This window comes from Anolis sagrei, chromosome 3 (genome assembly GCF_037176765.1).
Source record: "Anolis sagrei isolate rAnoSag1 chromosome 3, rAnoSag1.mat, whole genome shotgun sequence".
Taxonomy (NCBI): domain Eukaryota; kingdom Metazoa; phylum Chordata; class Lepidosauria; order Squamata; family Dactyloidae; genus Anolis; species Anolis sagrei.
The window spans coordinates 22,073,620-22,097,970 of record NC_090023.1 but is presented as its reverse complement, the minus strand read 5'-3'; the positions used below and the strand labels follow the sequence as shown (position 1 = coordinate 22,097,970).

Below are 24,351 nucleotides of genomic sequence, written 5' to 3'. Positions count from 1 at the left end.
TGTCATCTCATCATCAAAAACATGTTCCAGATTTGTCATCCATTGTTCCATTCCAGTGTTCATTAACCAATCATTGCACTAATTATTCGAACACCTGCTCAAACAGCCAGGTCTTCACTTTCCTGCGGAATACCATTAGAGATGGTGCTAGTCTAATGTCCGTAGGAAGGGCGTTCCGCAGCCGAGGAGCCACCACCAAGAAGGCCCTATATTATCTGCATGAAACAACTGCATGAGAATTATGTGCATTGTAAGTCCATCATAGTGTATAGCCTTTGAAAAGTATGACAGCATGAAAATGCTGAAATTATTCACTATTAACTTTGAGAAGAAACTTAGTGAAGATTTACATCCCAACTTCACTGTTCCAGAATATGGCCATCACATGGTTTTGTTGAATGTAGAAATATCATATCAAATGGCTTAACACTGGAGATGAACTTGCAACCATGAGGCATATAATTAAAATACAACTCTTTAAATGCACACAATGCCAGTGTGATATTATCACTCACTGTCAAAAAGCTAGGAAACCCAAGTCATTTACATATTTTCCCAAAAAGGACCGCCTCGCTGAAATTAGATTTTTGTTAGCTCAAAGCAAACAATTAAACACTTTTCCTTTTGTAGATTAAGCAAAGTAAGTAATTATAGAGTCTTAATAGGATTTTCCTTTGCTAGAGTGGTTAGGAATAATTCTATTTTTAACTATAATTAATAGTCATGTAGTAGTAATAATGAGCTGGACTGAAAGCTCAATAATTAAAAGATATTTCTATGTACTTCTGTGATGGGGCAGAGTGGGTGTAGACAGTAAAGTATGAATGAAGTATTGTTTTTGAAACAAAGGTTATGCCTGTAACTCACAGATTCCATCAATCAACTTAGTCACCATCTTCAGTCAGTGAAGCAAAAACAAACCTGGTTTTAATACTGTGGTTTGTAGATTCTGTGGAATCTCAGAGGTAAAAATCGAAATAATATTTGGGCAACCTTTCTTGGAAGATAAGTCTGCCCACTACTACTGATCTTTCCTAACAATGCATAACTTTGTGGCAAACATCTTGTTAGTGATGTATTCAAGCTGGAGCCCACCTTATTCCTTTGTACGCCTTTTTGTTTGTTTTGTATCTTGTTGAGACTGGCATTCACCTTCTCCTTCTGCAATTAACAAGGCCCTTCCCCACTTTTCAGACTTTTGGTTTTCTGCAACAGTCCTGGACTGACTATGGGTCAAAACTAGACGCTTCTCCAATCTCTCTGTGCTGCAGTCCACCAGCTATAGAATGGGTATTAAGCGAGAGTTATTGCAGAAAAAACTGGGAGTCCTGGGGTGGTAAGTGATTATTCATAGTGATGTTCAACTTGTAGAACTTTTACTCCATGTTGTGCAATGCAGAGTCTTCATCTCGAGTCCACAAGCAACAGAGTTAACTGAAACAGATCATGAGTTAATGATATTCCCTACTCAGAATATATCTGGGGATCCTCTGAAAGGCATAGTATTTTCATGATGTATCTGGATGGAGAAAGAAATTTGGAGTCCCATCTGGGAAAATATGGGATAAAAATCATATTTAAATATGAATGAGTGAATGAATGCAGTTATTTATATATCAGAGCAAAGAACTGCAACCTAAAATAATCCTTATGTCCAATGGTGGCTGATACTCTGATGTCTATTGAGTTACGCATCTTGTCTGAAGGCGGCAGAAAACTGGGGACACAAGAAAAAGCCTACTCAGTGGCATCTCATGGTCTCTGGAGTCCTCTACCCAGGGAGACCAGAAGAGTCCATTCTTGTATTTCTTCCATTATCTAGGCAGTTTAAAAAAAATAAAACAGGCTAGATGATGCTATATTGACTGAAATGTTTTAAGAGCTTTTTTAGTTTTTAAATTTAATTTTATTCTTTTTCATCTGTGTGAATTGTTTTATTATTGTATACAATTTAATTCTATTTTAAGAATTGGTTTTTGTATGTTTTTGATTGTATTATTCTTTTAAACTGTGAGCCACTTTGAAGTCAATTTGGGGAAGTCCCAATGCAGTCTTCTTTTCAACAGAAGAAATGTTCATGTGCCACTCAGGGAGCTGTGCGCACACTCTCATTCCTGTCTTCAGAATCACAAGAGAAAATAGTACAAAAAAATTAGAGGAATGGAGTCCATGTCCATCTCATTTCTCCAGGGTCAGCTAATGGGTAGGGCAAACAGATTGAAGTTGTGTAAGGGGATATATTCATCAAGGTCATCTTGTAGAATTATGATTTAAAGTGAAACATTGATCGTGAATTGCATTTGGGTATTCATAGTATTAGAGGTCATACTGATAGCCACTCTATACAATGAAGTGGACATTGATTAAAGAGAAGAGCTGCCTTTTTCTGACCTAAGGGACCAAGAACAGCCCTTCTTCATTTGTAGAACACTCCTGAATCTGACAGTGGATGGAAATAACCCAACTTTGTCTCCACTTACATAGTTTCTGCTAGTCTATTAGTGACTTGTCGTATCATCTGTGCTTCAAATTCATCTAGCAGCAGCTCTAATTTTCAAATTTGGAAATACCTAGATTCTGAGCTCCAAGCTAAAGAAAAGCACACAGCAACATCCTTAAATGACTGTCATTTCAGATCACAAATGTGTGTGTATAGACCCCAACATATGCACACATATACATATATGTGATCCATATGTGAATGACTCATGAGTTTAAAATATGCAAAAGATACCTACCTCTCACTTGGATAATGTACTATTTATGATGTATAAGTCAAGCTTTATATGAGAAAGTATTACAAATAATTCCCCCCACCAGCAAAACTGCAATACTGTTCAAGGGAACACTGACCTCTGACTAACTTGAAACACTTTTCAGATTAATCTCTCTATTGGGTTTCTTTCCAACATTTTATCTATCACTCAAATTTAATTTACCCACAGCTCTCCCATTGCCATGATGCTCCATCCCCATAGCTTTGGCTAGTTATTTTCTCAGAGACCTTCAAAACAATTGATGGGGAGAATCACAGTCCTATGGAGACAACATGAAAACATAAAAGGACAAAGGCATGACCGTGGATCTTGAAGAGGATTAGGAAGAGAATGTGTGGGGGAAATCAGCAGGCTTGGTTGGACTTTGAGAGGGGTAATAGGTAAATCCAAAATTATGGGGAAACTGAAGGACATGACAACAACTTTGTCATCATATATTTCTTGGGAGGGCACATTTGAAGCAAGAAATAAAAGGGGGCATTGTAGGCTGAGCAGGAGAATGCTGAGAACAACTGGGAGAAAGTGAACGAAGAGAATGGGGAATTTTGGCCTATAAGACTAAGAAGTAATCCCGAATTCTCTTTCTCCTAAGATTATTGTATAGAGCGTTAATGACCTCAGATGTGATGCTTGTTTAAGAAGAAGATCTGTCCCCTTAAATATGAAAGTATGTAATTAACTTCCATAAATTATTTATATCTTGCAATCCTCCATAAAATTTGGGCTGCCTCCTACAATTAGTGGTATACAATGTATATTAGAATGCATAATAATAAAAAAGAAAATGTCACACATTTTCATTAATGCCTCCAACATTTCACACCAACCGCTGTCGATCAAAGGCGCTTGCCTGTTATCTCTTTCTTGCAGGCCTGCATGCAGTCAAAGCAAACCTTAATGAACTGACATCTGACCTTTTATTTTCTCTCAGTGCTTTGTCTCCTTTCTTCCATGAGATGGTTGGCTTGGGAGAGGCTTGGGGTTTGCATTCAACAGCAACTTCTTGGCCTTTGGTAATAATGATTGTTTTCTTCAGATGACTTGCAAGGAAAGTTGGAGCAGAAGCTGTTGAAAAGGGAAGCTCATTTTAGAAGAGAAACAACAAGCAAAGAAATACTTATTCAGGACTTTGGGAACATTGCCAAAGTGGATGCAAAATTAAAGTGAAGGAAGCATTATTTAAAGAGAGGTGTAGTTTTCAGTGGTATTGATGTTCACAGTTTTTTGGAGAAGATTAAAAAGGGACAAGAAAAGTTATGGTTCTGAACAGAGTAAATCGGATTTTGAATTGCAACTGCATAGATGCAACTACAACTATGTATAGATGATTGGCAAAATGTACAAGCTTTTGCTAAAGTTGAAAATGGAAGAAGACCAAGTGAAAGAATGTATGCTAAAATGAACCAGAATTGAATATAATATCCAGTTGGTATAATGAGAAAGGTTGTGGTAAAAACAACTGGGTTGTGTCATGACTTTAAAGAGAATTTTAATAAAATGATGTACCATTGGACACCAGAAAAATTGTGTAAAATATATAACAGGTTTCCAAAAGTGTGCTGGAAGCATGGACAAGAAAGGACACTGTATCATATGAGGTGGATTTGTAAAAAGGCAAAAAAGGTCTGGGAATAGAATAATATTTTAATACAATTCAATTAAAACTAGAACTTTTTCTGTTGTGTTTAAAGGAAGAAAAGATGGAAAAAATACAGTAGATTATTACAATACATGATCACTGCGGCAAGATCAATATATGCATACCGATGGAAGACTTCTGCACTATTTACAAAGGAAGACTTGTTACTAAAGCTGAATGAATTAGTAGAAATGGATAAACTATCTAAGTTCAAGAGGGATAAATCATTTGTGACATTTATGAAAGATTTTAAAGTCCTTATTGATTTTTGTGAGAAAAAAATGATTTGGCATTTGTGGGTTTTGAGAGTTAGAAGGAATGGATATCTGGAAAAGCTGTTTGATATATGAGGTACAATTATACGATCTGCATTGAATAAACTGCAAAGAAAATTGGAAGTTTCTTCCTTGATTTTTAATATTAGCTATATCTCTCTATAATTGACTTGCTTTCTTTCTTTTTTGTATTGTGTTTTCTGTTTTTTTTTCTTTTTTTGTTCTTCAAATAGTTGTAGTCTTACTGTACTTTGAAAAGTTAATAACAAAAAAGAAGGGGAAAATACTTTAGACTGCTAAATAGTTATCATTTCACAAATTACACACCATCTGGTTCTTTCTTTCCTTTTCTTTTTGAGGGTGAAACAGAATTATTGTGGAAGTTCTAATAATATAAAAAGCCATAACCATGGAACAAAAAATACATCATAAACTAGAATATAACTCCAAAAGGGACATACTGGGGCACCACTGAATCTAGTGGATTTATTTCTCTGTTAGCTCATCTTTCAGCAATTTAAGATATGAATCTATGTTAGGCAAGACTAGCCAACACCATTTCAGTTGAGAAATATAGTAAAATGCAGTCCCTGGAATTGATTTCAAGGCTTTTTTCTCCTAAGACTGGTGACTGTGGGGGATTTCTGCAAATGGGTTTTCTTTAGTTAGACTAGCTATGCTGCAACCTGTAAAAAAGAAGCACCTTTGCTGCCTTGGGTTCTGTATAAGGCAGGAAATAAATCAAATAATAAATAAATAAATATTGTAAGAACAAAGGATTTTTCACTGCCCACAGCATATTATATTCTGTCTGATCACTTCCTGATTTTAAAAAGACCTGGGTCATGAGAAATACATTTTGTTACAGACCTGTTTGATGATTACAGAGAAACAGCATACTGGCTTTGAAGGTTTAGCTGAGTGGAAAGTTACCCTGATAGTACATGTGAAATGTATGTGACATTGTAACGTTTAGAAAAACTGAATTAGAATGGAAAAGTTGGGAGTTTAAGCCTCTCACCCTCCATATCCTGCCAGGGTGGAAAATAAAAATGCATTTCTTAGAATAAAACTGAATGTTTGGATTATCAGTATGGTCTCTTGGACAACATACCTGTGGGGACTTTTCTCCTTAACAGGCTTTTTTTTTAGTTTATTGTGAGCACAATTATCACTTTCTTGTAATATTCAACTTTCTCAAGGCCAATGCTGCATTTTTTATTGTAAAATGGAACCCATGTAATGTGGTACTAAAGAAATACGATAGTAAAATATGCTTTCAAAATGCATACCTAATATCCTTAGCTCGGCACTGGTGTAAACAGCTCCATGCTTGTTTTCTGCTACACATTGGTACATTCCAGCATCAGACTGATTTACACTGTGGATCATCAGTACACCATTAACCATCTCAATCCTGCTCTGTAATGGGATAGAAAAATAATTCTACAAAAGCACACAAAAGCAGGAAAATGTGTTGGGTTTTAGCTTTAAGTGAAAGAAGAATCCGCATTAATGAAGTTAGCATACAAGATGGAGATGGATTTTTCTTTAGGTTTTTTTTTTTACTCTTTGCTAATGCTAAAATAATATAAATGCTTAAATGCAGAGATGTACAATAGACATTGCCTGGGGGGGTTATCCTTTTTTTCATTCCAAGCATGATTGAAATGGAATGGATAGATGAAATTTCACAATTCCAACATCTAGAGTCTATTCCCTGAAGCACTCTGGCAATGAAGATATGAATTCTGCAGATCTGTATAATTTGTGAAACAATCCAATGAAGTCTATTAGCTTGTATGGATGTCCACCTTGCTTCTTTGAACAGCTTCTTTGGTTCCTTTAACAGAAAAAAACCAAGCACCTATAATGTGTTATGTTTGACAGATCATAAGGACAGATCTCAATAAACTGAACACACTCCTAGTTGTCAACTGTCACTATTACAGAGTCTTTGTTACATGTGAATGTTCTTGTCCATACTAGAAAACTCCATTGGGAAATAATATCAGCCATTACATCAGAATCCTAGACCTTTATTATCTTCAAAAAATGTTACATTCTATGTCTCATAGTTTTGAAGATATGTATGAAAGTATGCAAATGAGCTTATCTGGATGATACCTGTTGAAATATCACAAGCCAGAAAGTTTTGCTGGCTGTCACAGGTTCTTAGTGTTCTGTATAGACTCCTTCTCTCCACGCCGCTAACAGAAATCAGAATAAAATATTCTAACTAAGCGGGTTGTGAATATTTTATTGAGCTGGCTGGTTTTTATTTGAAAGTTAGCTTACCTCGGTAGAGAAATCTGAATTTTGTTTGAGCATAGAGATGCAAATCTTCACTTGTCACATTCCCTCATGAAAAATTAAAAAAATTCAAAAGTGTTCTTGTTGAGTGACTTTTCCACATTTTAATACTTATTCTACACATAAATAATTTCTGTTAAAAATAAACATTCCTTTTTGTACAAAACATTTTGTATGATAGTACTTATATTTTGGGGGAAATAATTTTTTTTTTGGCAAAATATTTTAAAAATAAATATGATAGGACTTTTTGGAGGACAAAAATAAAATATCTTAAGACAGAAACAATGAATATGAAAATGAGAATGCTGACACTTTTCCTATTAATTATGAGAAAATGATCTCACTGTGGTTGTTAGTTTTTTCCTAAGGAAGTGTCTTGATGTGGACAAGAAAAATATTAAATATAGGCCTGTATTCTGTATCAGTGACTTCATTAAGTATACTTAACTATGTAACCTCTCCTGTCCTGACTTCCTCATAGATAAACCTTGGGGTACTTATATTTCTCCCCATGCATCTAATGTCCAATAAAGTGGGTTGATGGAAAAGTTACGATCATGGCATAATGCCAAAATCATGACTGAGTAGAGATCATGAATATGAAATGCTTACCCTGATTTACACCTTGGTAACTGTTTCACATTCATGAAATATTCTACATCATGATTGTGATGCTTTGGTGTGACTGGAGGTCTCCCACATTCTTCTTTACCAGGCATCAGTTACATGAAGAGAAAGAGGTCCCCTCTGCTAGAGAGAATAGTTTTGGAGAGCCAGTCTAGGAGAAGTTACTAAATTAAGTATACTTCAAATTGCTTCCAATTTATGGTGACACTAAGACAAACCTATTACAAGGACTTCTTGACAAAGTTTTCTCAGACAGGCTTTGATCCCCCCCCCCCCCCCAAGGCTGAGACTTGCTCAAGATTACCCAGTGGGTTTTCATGGCTGACTGGGGATTCAAACTCTGGTCTCCTGGGTCATGATCCAACACTAAAACAACTATATCATGCTTGTTCTCTATAGTTAAGTATACTTAACTAATGAATTCATAGAGAATACAAGCCATGTTTTATATCAGTATGCACTACATGCATTTGCCTCTGTGCTGCTGAGACAGAAATCTATTCTGAAATAGGCTAGATGTTAGCTCTAGTTTAGATGTTTCCTCCAAAAGACTTCTAAATTCTTTGAATTTTTATTCAGCTCAAGCAAATATAATGTGACGTATAAGCAAAATAAAACTATAGTTCACTTACCTCTGGCCAGAGAGGGGTTCCATTCTTTAGCCAGCGATAGGTAGGTCTTGGCTTTCCAATAGCTTTACATTCCCATCGAAGCTGATCCCCACTGTCTAACTGGGTATCATTCAGTCTTTCTGTCCAATGTGGGTATGCTGCCAACAGCAAGGAAAGAGGATCATTATGGTATGGAAACATTTAACTTTCATTGCATCAGTTCATGGATGTGGACAAATATTGTTGATAATGAAAAATTTTAAAACTGTAAAAAAAAAAAAACATTTGGAAAGCATTGCTCTTGGAATGAATATACTTGATGCCAGCCAACCAAGAGTGGCCAAGAAGAACTTGGTTGCAAAACATGACACAAAGGTAAATTGTCTTGATTGATAAGCCAAATAGGTCTGAACTGATGCTCTTTTGATGCCTTCAAATAATAACAGTATTTCTGCAAAGACTTGCCTATCTGAACCAAATGTCTTAAATGAAATCTTCATAGAACAGCCTTCTCCTTGCACATAACTTGTTGTTTCATTTGTAGAAAATTATTTATTCTATACAAATCAAACTTGTGTGGATTTTACAAAGATCAAATCCTCAATAACAACTTTTTTCTGCACTAAATCTTTTCCGTGTAGGAAGAAATATTTTTACGTTGAAATATTATCCATGCAGAAAATGTTTGATGTGCTACAAATGCTGTTTTCAATGCAAAATGGGCAACCTCAAAATTTAGACAGAAGACTGTTTCAATGTGGAGATTTCATGTTTAGAATTGAAAATTGGACCATTATAAAATCTAAATGTCAAACATATTGTTTAATTCCCCCCCCCCCCCCCAAAAAAAAAGGCATGATGAAGAACCCTTTGGAACTATTTGATGTGACTTTCTTTTCCATAGTATATGCATTATGGCAGAATTTTTGAGATGAGAATGTTAAGCTTGTTTTCTGAAAAGGTATTATGTATAGTTGTTTAAAAAACTATTTTGACTGTTGAATTTAATACTAATTGACGTTGTTCTCTATCGAGCTGACAAAAGTAATTGATGGATTTATTGAAGGTTAAAATCTGGGGAGTGGTGATTTCAGCAGAGTAATGAATTCAGTTAAATAGAGTGGAAACACATACCTATTAGAATGCAGATATTGACTAAGAAATTGACCAATGACCAATGATTTAAAAACAGATGTGTTGAAAAAGATATCACCATAATGAAAAAGATAGCAATTCCCCCTCATAACTTCATAGCTTTTCTCTATATGAATTTATTGATTTTTACTGATCCAAAAAGTATCAGATAAGGTGGAAAGAACATAGACAGATTGGTTTATTTCTTTGTGTAGACCATTTCCTTACATTTGAATTTGGAACACTTTTAATATTTGGAGAAAATGCTATATAAGTGTTAGATAAACAATTATTTAAATGAGTATCCTGATTTTGAAATTGCGCAGGTGACACTGGACATTTTTTCAAAGTAATGGACAATGGACTCAGCTTTTTTTCATGTCAGGAGCAACTTGAGAAACTGCAAGTTGATTCTGGTGTGAGAGAACTGGCCATCTGCAAGGATGTTGCCCAAGGGATGCCCAGATGTTTTTGATGTTTGATGTTTTATCATCTTTGTGGGAGGCTTCTCTCATGTCCTCACAATGGGGAGCTGGAGGTGATAGAGGGAGCTCATCTGCGCTCTCCCCGGATTCGAACCTGCAACCTGTCTGTTTAAGTACTGAAACACAGGTTTCTGCCGGTGCAAGGGTTTAATCAATTGTGCCACCAGGTGCAAGGGTTTAATCGATTGTGCCACCAGGACTCAGCTTAGGCAAATATTGAGATTATCTCTACACGCTGCTACCTCTGAATGTGTAGAGTCCTTCTCTATGATTCCTTCTCAGCCGCAGAGAGCACCCTGAATTCATCTGTCATAAGCAATAAAAACAGGTGTTCTATTCTTTTAAATAAAGAGCTGTAGGTCCTTCCAGGTCAGTTTAGTTACTATGGCCCTACCATGAGGCTAAAGGACATGGTTGGATTAATTTTTGTCATTGTTATTTTTAGATTACCTTATTGTCAGTTCTTTAATTTCTTTTCATTTTTACTATCTGAAAGGGTGAGGGATAGTTTTTGGATATTTTGATCCATTTGATAAAACAATTTGACTGCCTGGGCAAGTCATCTGTAGGAACCAATGCAGATGCTCTAATTGTAATGAAACATAGTCGTGTACCCTGGAAATTAATACAACATTTCTTATAATCTTTCACCATAGTATTAGTCTCTTTGGAATTTACACTGCTATATCTAAAGGATCATGATATGTCCAAGTGGAAACTGTTACTGTAGTTTTGTTTTGTTTTATAAAGGGAATAACAATAATAATAAGAAAAATGTATCTTAATCCAAATGTTAACATATTATCTGTTAAACATTTTATTCAATAAAGTCTGAAGACTCAATAAAATTAGAAGAAATCAATTACAACATTTTTTCTGCACAGAAAACAACATCTTATGTATAGGAATTAATATTTCTACACTAAATACCTCATCACACTAGGGTGATGAGGTATTTAGTGTAGAAATATTAATTCCTATACATAGTATGAATCCACTTTAAATCTGATTGCTGCATCCTGCAGAATTCTGGAGTTTGTAGTTTAGGGAGAAGACTTTAACAGCCTCACTAAACTATAAACCCCAGAATTCTGCAGAAGGAAGAAACCGGATTTAAATTGGATTCATTCTCTAGTGCAGTAGTTCTTAACCTGTGGATCCCCAGGAGTTTTGGCCTACAACACCCAGAAATTCCAATCCGTTAACCAACTGTTAGGATTTATGGGAGTTGAAGGCCAAAACATCTGGAGACCCACAGGTTGAGGACCACTGCTCAAGTGTGATGAAGTAGTAAAATTCTATTTTCCATGCAGAAAAAGCCATGTCTTTTATAGGGAATGTACTTCCTGTGCAAACCACAAGTGAATTTTACACACTATAAGTCCTAATGGCAAATATTTTTGCCAGTTTGGGATTTTTCTAATCAGCACTGGAAATATGTTTTTCAACCATTTTTATTTCTTTCCTATTCATAATAAATCTTTGGAGAATTATGCTTTATTTCAAAGGTTGGGTTCAGCACCTTGGGATTCTTCTTTACAGCCTGAAACTCAGAGAAATTTCATGGCCCCACTGACATGGAAGCCACTACTTGCTACTGCTTCCCACTGTCTGAAGACTTCCTAGCCCTGGAGGCTTATCAACCTAGGTCCAAATACCATTCTTTAAACTAATACAAGGTTTTAGCAATAACATTTGATGCACAGAGCTGGAGACCTTAATAACTATTCAATAGATGCCAATTCCCAAGCAAAAAAAGTAAACCCTCTTAAATTAATAAGGCTTAACTCATTAATCCAAAGCACTGAAGAGGAAAGCTTTTAAATCTGTACTGTACAACATTGTGGTGTATACGGAGTCAATGGCCTTGACATCAAGAGATGCAGACTAATACTTATGGCAGGGTTGGTTAGTAACTGAGAGTTAGCACAGTGAAGGATCTATTTTGGACAGAACAAAATCAATAAAGCACTTTAATAAAAGCCTTGTGGTGGACTGCACTTTAAAATAAATCTTATAATCCATTTGGTATTTCATCAGCCACCAATCAGAGTTTTGAGAGGCTGCAAGAAAGGAATAGCAGTTCTGCCTGGAATGTTGGTTACAAAGAATATAAATCAAGCATGTATTTAGACTGAAAGCTAGGAGCCTGTAGATGGAAACCAAAAGCCATTCAACGAGGCAGGTTGATGTCTGAATGTGCAGGAACATAGTAATGCAGATAACCTGAAGGTCCATCCAGATAGGCCTTAAAACCGAGCCCTGTCTTGGTTTTACTGCCGATGTCCAAATGATGCCTCTGGTAAAACTGAATTAATTTGGAACAAAGTAGAGTTTCCCTGCTTTGTTCCAAATTAACTGAACACTTGGTAAGACCCAGATCTTAGGTAAGATCCAGGTCATATCAGGTGTGGTCCCAGTGTGGATTGGGCCCAAGGACTGCATCACGTGATCACTGGGCCCAAGTAATACAGCCATCTCAGGTTTTTTGGGCTCCAGGAAACTGAAAAAAAGGAGAGGACAGCCACCTCTCCCTCCACCTGGTGCAAAATTTCCTCGCGCCAGGAAGGTATGAGAATGAAGATAATGGTGGCTGGATATGTTTTTTTTTTTTAAGAAACATGGAGTTGTTTTAGGGGGGCTTAGGGGTGGCTGCATACAATCTCAATTGTTATCAGAATGGCATGTAGACACCCCAACTCAGGAAACCCCTATTTTTTGGGGAGGGGGGGAGAGGGGAGGTACTCAAATCAATGCCAAAGCAGGTTTTAAAAACTCAATTTATTTATTATTTATTTACCATATTTATATACCGCCTCTCTCAACCCAAAGGTGACTCGAGGTGGTTTACAATCGGCAATCAATGCCCCCAACAACATAAAATATAGTTAAAACTATATTTTGAGGACAGTCTGGAAGCACCCTGAGAATACACTGAACATCTAACAATGTGAAGGTTGACATTTCATATTATTTTAAATGATGTTTGTTTGTTTATTAAATGTATGCCCTATTATGGCCTTTCATTCAGGGGAGTGTTCTGATTTGCATTCATCATGCTCAATTTGTCAGTTCAGTTTTGTTGTGATAAGTCCTTGCAGGACCAAGTGTGTGTGTGAAGAAAAACCTTATGAGTGATAATTATCTTGTTCAGCTGGGAAAGTAGGTCAACTAGCAATGAGAGCCGTTCAGCAGTGGAACTCTCTGCCCCGGAGTGTGATGGAGGCTCCTTCTTTGGAAGTTTTTTAACAGAGGCTGGATGGCCATCTGTCAGGGGTGATTTGAATGCAATATTCCTGCTTCTTGGCAGGGGGTTGGACTGGATGGCCCATGAGGTCTCTTCCAACTCTTTGATTCTGTGATTCTTGTACCACACCCAAGAGGCTATATCTGTTTGAGTTTTCTTGAATACATTCTGGTTAACTAGCAGGAGTTCCAGCAGGAGATGCTGAAGGAGAGATCCTGATGGAGAGCTTCTGGAGAGCCTTTTCTCTGAGGAGACCTATGGACAAAGGCTTGGCTCTGGGGAGCAGTTTGGAGAAGCTACTCTTAGGAGGCTATGGTGAAATAGCTATTTACTTCAGGTTTATTTTGATCTCTTATTTGCTGTAAAGATGAAGATGCCTTATTTTGTGTTCCGTACAAATACTGTGTAAATACGTTGCACTCTTTGACTTTTTGTATGTAACATTGCCAGTTTTGTTTCAACTCTGCAAAATAAAGAGTACAGTTTTTCTGTTCACTTTTATTATTGGTCTGTGAGTCTTTTGCATTTGGGCTTTGGGCACTGGGACGATGGGTAAAACACGTACTTCATAACAAGTTTGATCCAGTTCACTGTAGATGTTTTGTGGAATGTCCAAAATCCATTGATGTGCTTTAGCTGCTGTCATGCAGCTAAACTGACAACAGTTTATACCGTGATATCCTGATACAGGAAAATAAGGAAAGGTACTCTGGTTTCTTTAATACTTGTGAAACAGAATGAATTTCAAAGGTCATTTTAAGTAGAAGGATTGAAGTTAGCACTCATTACGTTATGCAGTGTAGTTAGGCCATCTTTATTAGAAACAAGGAAGAAGTCAAAAGCTGTTTTCTTTGTGCTCTGAGTATTCTTTTAAATCACATTTTTGTTGCTGCTACTGTTATTACCAAAGGTATTGTTGTACAAAGCCTAAGAAGCTATCTTTGGAGCTGAAACACAGCACAGAAAAATACCTAATTGTCTCTTTATCTATCTTGTCCTGGGGTGGGAATTCTTCTCTACGTTGTTGGATGGTGATTCCTCGCCTTCTTCACCATTCACTATACTGGCTAGGGCTTCTGGGAGATGAAGTCCAAATACATGTGAAGGGCTACAGAATCCCCATCTCTGATCTAATCCCGTTGTGTTCAGCATGAGTTGCAGCTAAGCATGCAGAGGATGTTAAGCCTAAAAAAAATCAATGTGCTGGCTCTCAGTTTTTCCAACATTTCCCCAATTGGGAACTCAACGTAGCTTACAACAGCATAGTTAGAAAATTCACAGCTTGTGAAAGTTTAAACTATTAAATGAACTTAACTTATTAAGTTATTAAATTATCAAAAATGAAAGCTATCTTATGCATATATGAAAACACACTTATCTAATAAAAGCCTAAAGCATTATATAAAGTCCATTTCACCTTTGTTAAAAGTCATAAAGGACATAAAGGTCTTCACTTTGGTGTGGAAACAAAGTAAGGAGGATGTAAGTCTAGCCTCTCTGCAAAGGAAATTATAGAGCCTGGGGGAAGAACCTCTCCCACTAAATCTATTTATGAGAGTCAAGGAAGGAGAGTCCTCCAAGAAAATCTCAAAAACACGAACAAGTTCAAATAATCTGGTATTCTACTGGTTGTCCTACAAATTCTATGAAGGGAAATTGCACTGGATTCACAGCTTCTGCAGAGTCCAAAACTACCCTATATACTCAGATATAAATATAGAATGTTTAGTTAAAAATCAATTCCAAAGACCTGGGTCATCCATGGGTCAATGTGAGCACTGTATCTTAAATATTATCAAAAATGTACCATCCCTTAGTAGAGGTGTGAAAAGAAAGAACTTATTTAATCCCAGGTGAACCTTTAAAAAGCACTCTCTGCCATGGTACTTTTTCTTGCCTTTTAACAGCTGGGAGATGGTAGCAATGGCCAAAGGTGGATGATCTCTGGAGATGGCATTGATGCTTTCACCTCTCTGAGGAATGGCTCATGTGCCTTGTCAAAATACATACCCCATATATACTTGAATATAAGTCGACCCAAATATAAACCGAGGCACCTAATTTTTACCACAAAATACTGGGAAAAATTATTGACTCAAATATAAGCCCAGGGTGGGATATGCAGCAGCTACTGGTAAATTTCAATATAAAAATTGATACCAATACAATTACATTAATTGAGGCATCAGTAGGTTAGATATTTTTCAATATTTACATAAAACTGTAATTTAAGATAAGACTGTCCAACTCTGATTAAACCTCCTTCAATGTAAATGTGCTTGCGTATCCTTCCAACAAAAATAACTAGAGTAAAATAATCAATTTAATAATAATAAAAAACTAAAATAATGGAAATGTAACAATAACAGTAATAATATAGTAAAATAATCACTGTCATAATAACAACAATAGAGTAAAATAATCAATGTAATAATAATAATAAATTTATTATATATTTCGAACAAAGTAAAATAACAAATAACCTTGACTCACGTATAAGCCGGGGGAGGGGGGGGGGCTTTTTCGACCTAAAAAAGGGCTGAAAAACTAGGCTTATACTTAAGTACATACAGTACTTTTGGCCCCAAACCTGCCCTTGATTTATACACAAGGTCAACTTATTCATGAATATATATGGTAGATGTCTGCAAGCTTATGATGGGTCACATCAATTTGCACACAGGAGCAAATACTGAGCAGTGTCACCACTTTCATGATAGAAACTTCAAAAACATACTATAAACTTGCAGCTGTCCTCGGAAGACATTTCTTCCCCGGGAATTTTCAGCCTTGCATTCGTATGTCCCGGCATCTTCTAGCTGTACATTTGGGATTTCGAGGACAGCTTGGGACTTCCGCAGGCGAGCCTTGCTTGGATTGGGGCCATTAACTTTCCTCCAGGAGATTGTTGGAACAGGGCTGAAAGATTTAGTGAAGTCATGATTAGCACTTCCTTGCCATTAAGAATATAGATCCCGTTACCTGCTAATTTAAGTACTTAATCGTCTAAGCAGCAATAAAGTGTTATCACAATTAAGGCTCATGAACTGCCTGATAGATTTCACTTTTAAAGTATTTAATAAGTGGCTCTACTGACATGGACACTTTCAGTGTGTTGGAAGGAATGCTCAATCTCTTCTGGGGACTAAGCCATGGGATTTCAGCCAAACATGCTACCGTTCAGTGGCTCAGTGTAATCATTTCGCATAACTGCAATGAAAAACTGATACAATGAAAATAATCAGCTTAATCTCTAAGCTAAATCAGTATGCCACTGAGTAAGACTGCTTATTTAAATGATATGCTGCTGACATGGTGTCATCAAATCCCTCAGCAGAACCTGCAGCATCCAAGAATTACATTTTTAAAAGATATGTAAAATCCTAAATCAAATTGTTAGCATGCTCTCCAGCAGTTCACAGATGAAAAAATGGAACATGTGTGGCCAAGTGATGTCTGAATGTGGTCAATATGACAAAATTAATTGAAAAATACACAACCGAGAAGAGCCTGTAACAGTTTGCTTTCTATCTGAGCCTACTGGACACAGGGCAAGAATCCACCCCCTCATCTCCTTTCCTCCCTATTGAATTTATTGCAAATTACTTTCACCTTTTGAACTCAAAGTGCAGCAGCTGAAGCCTAAGGAAAACACAGGGGAGGAAAACTGGGCATTTTAAAATCAGCTGAGAAACTGGGATGACAAAGGATTAATTGTGATGGATGGATGACGACGAATAATGACTTTGATGATGACTGACCACTGTAATCATATGATTGTATTTTTGCCATTTTAATTGTTTCAATGTTTTAGTGTGATTTAGAAATATGATATTTTAATGACGGTCTGTAATATTGATGTTGGAAACCGGCCCAAGTCCCTCGAATGGAGGTGAGAAGACCGGTATACAAAACTACCAAATAAATAAATAAATATAAATAATTGGGACTATTCCTGCCAAATATCAGTAATTGAATGGTTTGAGGATTGGAACATCCATAGCTATATCAACGGGCTTGTTTATAAAGCCATTGTCCTCCCAACCCTGTTATATGCTTTGCAATGGGGGACTGCCTACAGATGTCACACTCCACTCCTGGACTCCACCAGTGTTGCCTACGAAAAATCCTGCAAATCTCTTGGGAAGACAGAAATGACAAAAGCAAAGACCTCCAGGATGGAAGTGATGCTCCTATGCCATCAACTCTGCTGGACTGGGTATGTTGTCCAAATCCCCAATTGCCGTCTCCCAAAGCTGTTACTATACTCTCTACTCAAGAATAGAAAATGGAATGTTGGTGAACACGAAAAGGGATTTAAAGATGGGCTTAAAGGTAAACTTAAAACTGTGGCATACACACAGAGAACTGGGAAGCACTGGCCCTTGAGTGCTTTAACTGGAAGTCAGCTGTGGCTAGCAGTGCTGTGAAATTCAAAGAGGCATGAATGGAGGGCAAAAGGGAGAAATGTGTCAAGCCAACCTTAATTGGGACTGCCCTCCAACTGGAAACTGATGCCCTCACTGTGAAAGACCATGCAGATCAAGAATATTGCATCTGGCCTGCCCACTGTTTTAACTTTTCCTGTGTGCTACTGTTTATATGTTAGTTATATTATTTGTATTGTTTTATTGTTGGCTTGCTTTGTTGTTGTACTGATGTATATGTTGAGCTTGGCCTCATGTAAGCTGCCCCGATTCCCCTTGGGGAGATGGTGGTGGGGTTTAAACAAACAAACAAATAAATAAATAAATAAATAAGGGCTCCAGTCACCTACATATCCCAAACCAAGACACTACACTTGGAAGGTAATCATACTCGGAGAATGAGGGATTGCCTTAGTAATTGAATTGTACAATCTTTTGTTTCCAACTATAGTAATTTCCAGTTATTCTACAGCTAGAAAAGAAGTAAGTAACTGTAGAAAGTCATGGGGTCACATTAGTCCCCCAACAGATCTTGGAAGTTTACAGCAAGTAATGTATCTGCTGCCCCCTCCACAGAAAAATATATCAATTTTCTGTTTTCAAATGTCCCCAAAATCCTACAGGACCATGGGGGGGGGGGGGGGGAGATGTCATTCTCACTATGGTTTGGAAATTTCCTGTACCCCTGGAGTGCATTTGGCAGCAAAACATTAATCCCCCTCCTTCAAATTGTTTAATTGTTTTAGCAATATCTAGCTTGCTCAATTAAGAAAAAGATGACTGCTGTCTACATATTGTGCTATACATTTACACAAAGAGAAAAATAAATAGTGCTAATAAATATCCTATTGTAAAAAGTGTCACTTACTAAATATGTCTCTATACAGTGGTCATATACAGGGTTAGTCAAAATGCATAGGCCAATAAGCCATTCAATTGAATGGCTTATTGGCCTATGCATTTTGACTAACCCTGTATATTAATGATGCAAATAAGATAGTGCTAAAGCAATCAAAATTCATTGTCAGTATTAGCATTAATAACATACCTACCTATGTGTATTGTAAATGAACATTTTAAAATGGATATCAGAGTGGCACAGAAAAAAGAGAATAAAAAGATAGTAAAGAGGATTTTATTTCATGTTAGTGTTGATTTTTTTTTTAAAAAAGATTACAATACAGGTATTCATGGTTTTGCCACTTGCATCTGACAAAATATATCATTTTATGGAGTTTTCTAGGTCTTCCAGGCATTCTGTGATATGCTTCTCTCTGTTGGAGGACCTACAATACCTCTTTAGGAATTTCTAGGTCCTCAAGGACAACTCTGGTTGCTTCTGGTGTGATAAAATCAGCCATCTACAAAGATGTTGCCTAGGGGATGCCCAGATATGTTGTAATTCCGCGGGGAGACATGAGACATATGCTTTTCATCTTAAGAACAGACAAGCATCTCAAGCTCTGAGGATGACTTGGGAAGGAATCCCACTGGAGCACTGCAGCATACCCAAATATCTGGGAGTTACCCTGGACTGTGCTTTCACTGACAAAAAACATTGTTTGAATATCAAGCAAATGTGGGTGCTAGAAACAATATCATACGAAAGCTGACTGGCACAGTCTGGGGATCACAACCAGATACAGTGAAGACATTTGCCCTTGCATTTTGCTACTCTGCTGCTGAGTACACATGCCCAGTGTGGAACACATCTCACCATGCTAAAACAGTGGATGTGGCTCTTAATGAGACATGCTGCATTATCACAGGGTGTCTGCACCCTACACCACTGGAGAAATTATACTTTTAGCCCGTATTGCACCACCTGACATCTGCCAGGAAGTAGCAGCCAATAATGAAAGGACCAAGGCAGTGACATCTCCGGCCCATCCCGTTTGGATATCAGTCAGCCAATGCCTTAAATCAAGAAATAGTTTTCTAAGATCTACAGAGATACTTGTAGGAACACCTCAGCAAGCGAGAGTCCAAAAGTGGCAGGCTAAAACCCAGAACATCAAGCCATGGCTGATACCAAATGAGAGAAACACACATCCCTACCCCCCGGGCACACATCCCCACCCCCCGGGTCTGTTGTTTATTTTGCTTTATTCTGTTTTTAATTGTTCGATTTGCTTAGATTGTATTGTTGTGTTGTGTGTTGAGGCCTCGGCCTGTGTAAGCCGCATCGAATCCTTCGGGAGATGTTAGCGGGGTACAAATAAAGTTTAATAATAATAATAATAATAATAATAAAACTGGAAGGTGCTGAACAGACTGCGCTCTGGCAACACAGAATGCAGAGCCAACCTTAAGAAACTGGGCCACAAAGTGGAGTCCACGACATGCAAATATGGAGAAGAGCAAACCACAGACCACCTATTACAAAGCAATCTGAGCTCTGCCACATGCACACTGGAGGATCCTCTTGTAGCAAAACTAGAGGCACTCCATGTGGCCAGCTACAGGCCAAAGGACATTTAATAAAATGCCAAAATAACTTTGTGTCTTTTAAATATATTACAATTGTACCCTTTTTTCAATTCTGATACTATAATGAATAAAGGGCACCTCTATAATAACTTCCAAAAAGTCATTCATTTCAGTGAGATTCACTGTTATACATGATTTCCTATTTCCATGATACATTCAGAAAGTATCCTCACAAATCTGGGGATTGTAGTATATTGTTTTCAAAGTTGTTTCAAGTTTCAGTTAGTTTGCTTTATGTTTCTAGCTCATATTTTTTTTATTAGTGTTAGATGTCCTGGATTTTATTCTTTCAGAGAAAGCCATCCTCTCCCGCCGCTTCATAGCCCCTCATGACAGTTCCTTACCTAATAACATATACTACATGTTACATACATAGCACTATGCCTTGCCTAATACTGCTAATAACTGCAACAGCATTTTCTATATAAATTCAGAAAGTCCCAGAGAGGCACGACCATCCTGCTTAGATAGTCTAATGATTTGAATCAGTGAAGATACTTTCTTCTTTTCCTATTTCAGATAAAAGAAATAATCTTTCTCTCTATTTTGGGAGTTTTGAAAGTTTCTAAGCTATTTGACATAGCAAACCTTGAACAGATTTAACCAGACTTTTATCTTACTTTAATTGTATGCTGCATCAACTTTACAGCTATCAATTACAGCTAGAGAGATGCTGGGTTTTTTTTTTATGTCGTTGCCTAGGCCATTAACAAGTCTCTTTCAAAAAATTTACTTTTTTTACCCCCTCTGATGATGAGGTAATAAGCCAGTTTTTCAAGGAGAGTAAAATACTTTGGCTGTAAAGTTTTAATGATTTCAAAGGAAATTGCTCCCAAATTGCAAATCACTATTCAAAGGCAAGTTGTAACTTGCTTTAATGAATCTTATTTTCCTTTCTGAAGTCATCAGTCACATAGATTTTATATCTGAGATGAATATATGTGTAGATACATCTATACGGATATTTCTCCTCTGTGACTTTGGAAGGAAATAAAAAGACTGTCCAAAAAATCAAGTAAACCATGGTATGACTTTATTATCAAAAAGACTCTTATGGATGTGCTCTTTTTAAAGTGTAAATTTTAATTTCTAGATATGTGAGAGAAATTGCTGCTACCTTTTGTTTTACTGTTGGGAAAATAAATGTATCATTTTGAGGAAAAGACATCTAACTTTCTGTTAGAACAGATTCTAGCAAATGAGATGTTCCCCTTATGAGAAACTAAGTTTAATTGATGTTTATACGGCTTCTATCTAGAAAAGGAAATCAGGAGATGCTTATTTCTTGGGAGGAGAGCAATGTCCAATCTCGATAAAATAGTGGAGACATCACACTGGCAACAAAGATCCACATAGTTAAAGCAATGGTATTCCCCATAGTCACCTACGGATGTGAGAGCTGGACCTTAGGGAAGGCTGAGCGAAGGAAGATAGATGCTTTTGAACTGTGGTGTTGGAAGAAAGTGCTGAGAGTGCCTTAGACCGCCAGAAGATCCAACTAGTCTATACTCCAGGAAATAAAGCCTGACTGCTCATTGGAGGGAAGGATAGTAGAGGCAAAGATGAAGTACTTTGGTCACATCATGAGAAGAAAGGAAAGCTTAGAGAAGACAATGATGGTGGGGAAAATGGAAGGAAAAAGGGGGAGGGGCCGACCAAGGGCAAGATGGATGGATGGCATCCTTGAAGTGACTGGATTGACCTTGAAGGAGCTGGGGGTGGTGACAGCTGACAAGGAGCTCTGGCGTGGGCTGGTCCATGAGGTTACGAAGAGTCGGAAACAACTGAATCAATGAACGACAACAATCTAGAAAAGTAGGCTATAGTAGGTAATGTGCACACCCTTTCTGAATAACTTAAATCTGCAACATTGTGGAAATCTTCCTGATTCCTCTACTCTGCCATGTGAAACGTTAAAAACTATAGAGGAGTTGTGTTCCAACTGTTTGTCTCAATTAAAGTAGACCCATGAAATCAGTATGTTGATAAACAGATGCTTATATAAGTTTTTTTAATTACAAAAGGCAGTTTAACAAGGGCTAAATGTACCCTGGAACAGTCTTAGTTCTGGCATATTCATGCTGAATCTTGGGCCATTGTTCAGGTAGTCCAAGAATACACCCACTCTCACCTCCTCCTTATCACCATTGCTGCTGCTTTCAGCTGGCCATGGAGCTCCATCTGAACTGATGGGTGTCATCATAGAATCATAGAATCAAAGACTTGGAAGAGACCTCATGGGCCATCCAGTCCAACCCCCTGCTAAGAAGCAGGAATATTGCATTCAAATCACCCCTGACAGATGGCCATCCAGCCTCTATTTAAAAGCTTCCAAAGAAGGAGCCTCCACCACACTCCGGGGCAGAGAGTTCCACTGCTGAACGGCTCTCACAGTCAGGAAGTTCTTCTTCATGTTCAGATGGAATCTCCTCTCTTGTAGTTTGAAGCCATTGTTTCGTGTCCTAGTCTCCAGGGAAGCAGAAAACAAGCTTGCTCCCTCCTCTCTGTGGCTTCCTCTCACATATTTATACATGGCTATCATATCTCCTCTCAGCCTTCTCTTCTTCAGGCTAAACATGCCCAGCTCCTTAAGCCGCTCCTCATAGGGCTTATTCTCCAGACCCTTGATTATTTTAGTCACCCTCCTCTGGACACATTCCAGCTTGTCAATATCTCTCTTCAACTGTGGGGCCCAGAATTGGACACAATATTCCAGGTGTGGTCTAACCAAAGCAGAATAGAGGGGTTGCATTACTTCCCTAGATCTAGACACTATGCTCCTATTGATGCAGGCCAAAATCCCATTGGCTTTTTTTTGCCCCCACATCACATTGTTGCTTCATGTTTAACTTGTTGTCCATGAGGACTCCAAGATCTTTTTCACACGTACTGCTCTCGAGCTAGGCATTGTCCCCCATTCTGTATCTTTGCATTTTGTTTTTCCTGCCAACGTGGAGTATCTTGCATTTGTCACTGTTGAACTTCATTTTGTTAGTCATGGCCCATCTCTCTATTCTGTCAAGATCATTTTGAATTCTGCTCCTGTCCTCTGGAGTATTGGCTATCCCTCCCAATTTGGTGTCGTCTGCAAACTCGATGATCATGCCTGATATCAGCTGACATCAGAACAGTGTGCCCTTGCAACCTGGAAGAAGGAAGGGAGATGCTTCTTTTTTCCTAATCACAAAGGCAGCCTGTTCTGATACAGTGGAACTTCAACTTAAGAGCATCCCAACTTAAGAATGTTTTGAGTTAACAGCCATTGCTCAGCCCGGGTTTCACTTTGACATACAAGCAGCATTTTGAGTTAAGAGCTAGTGCAATTTAAAAACTCGCAACAAAAAAAAGGGGGGGGGTCAGAGGGCTAGAACAGATTAATAGCATTTCAATGTGAAAATGTGCTTTGAGAAATGTGCTCATGGAACAAATAAAACTCTTAACTCACGGTATCACTGTATTGTCAGAGGCATTTCCAATGATCAGGAGTTCAGATAGAATTGGAATTGGTGGAAACATAAACACAATTATCATTTTTCCCTGTGCTGGTGAATGCAAGGAAAGAGTGACAGAGTAAGTCTGGACAGTGTATTATGCAGAATTAAATCCAAACTCACAATCCACTCTTGGTATCTACTAGGATTTGGTTCTAGGACATCCCATAGTTACCAAAAGCCATGGATATGTAACTCTCATTATATTCAGTGGTGTAGTACAGTGGTTCCCAGCCTTTGATCCTACAAGTATTTTGGACCAACTTCCAGAAATCCCAGCCAGCTTATTAACTCTTAAGAATTGTGGGAGCTGAAGTCCATAACACCTGGAGGACCAAAAGTAAAATAATATGCCTTACATAAAATGGTTTGCTTTGAGAAATTTGTGAAGAGAATATTTTCAAGTACTGGGTAGTAGAATCTACGGATGTAGAATCTGTGGGTGTAGAAGGTTGACTGTAATGCCATGCAACTCTTGAGTTGTGTGAGAGAAAGGGCCTCCCACAACTTTTTAACATCAGGCAACATGATTCCAATATCTTTACAAAAGCAGGAATGAACTATGCATCATTCTTTGCAACACATGGGGACAACTCCTCTCACCAAAGTAGAGGTAGTCACTGACTGGCCAAGGGATAGGCAGCAGAAGTGACCAGCTGGCTCTATAGATGCCACAATATCCCACCACTTTCACAGAAACTGTAACTATGCCAACATTATACACATAATCTACTGATTCTGTTTCCATGGATTCAATCATGCAAAACTAATAGTGCAAGGGATTATGTATCAGTTATTAATGATTTTACAATAATAACAGTGGATGTAAGCC

The 24,351-nt window shown here is 37.6% G+C and overlaps 1 protein-coding gene across 7 annotated transcripts in view; it reads right to left on the bottom strand.

Moving 5' to 3' along the window:
• The window catches only part of CNTN5 (contactin 5), an 826,419-nt gene that overhangs the window by 151,015 nt on the left and 651,053 nt on the right, over nt 1-24,351 (bottom strand). For all 7 annotated transcript variants that reach the window (XM_067466528.1, XM_067466529.1, XM_067466531.1 and 4 more), the window contains exons 10-13: nt 15,849-16,030; nt 8,267-8,403; nt 5,984-6,113; nt 3,692-3,842 (exon numbers count right to left, since the gene is read on the bottom strand). In XM_067466528.1, the coding sequence (XP_067322629.1) occupies nt 3,692-3,842; nt 5,984-6,113; nt 8,267-8,403; nt 15,849-16,030 (600 nt within the window). The remainder of the gene's footprint in view (nt 1-3,691; nt 3,843-5,983; nt 6,114-8,266; nt 8,404-15,848; nt 16,031-24,351) is intronic.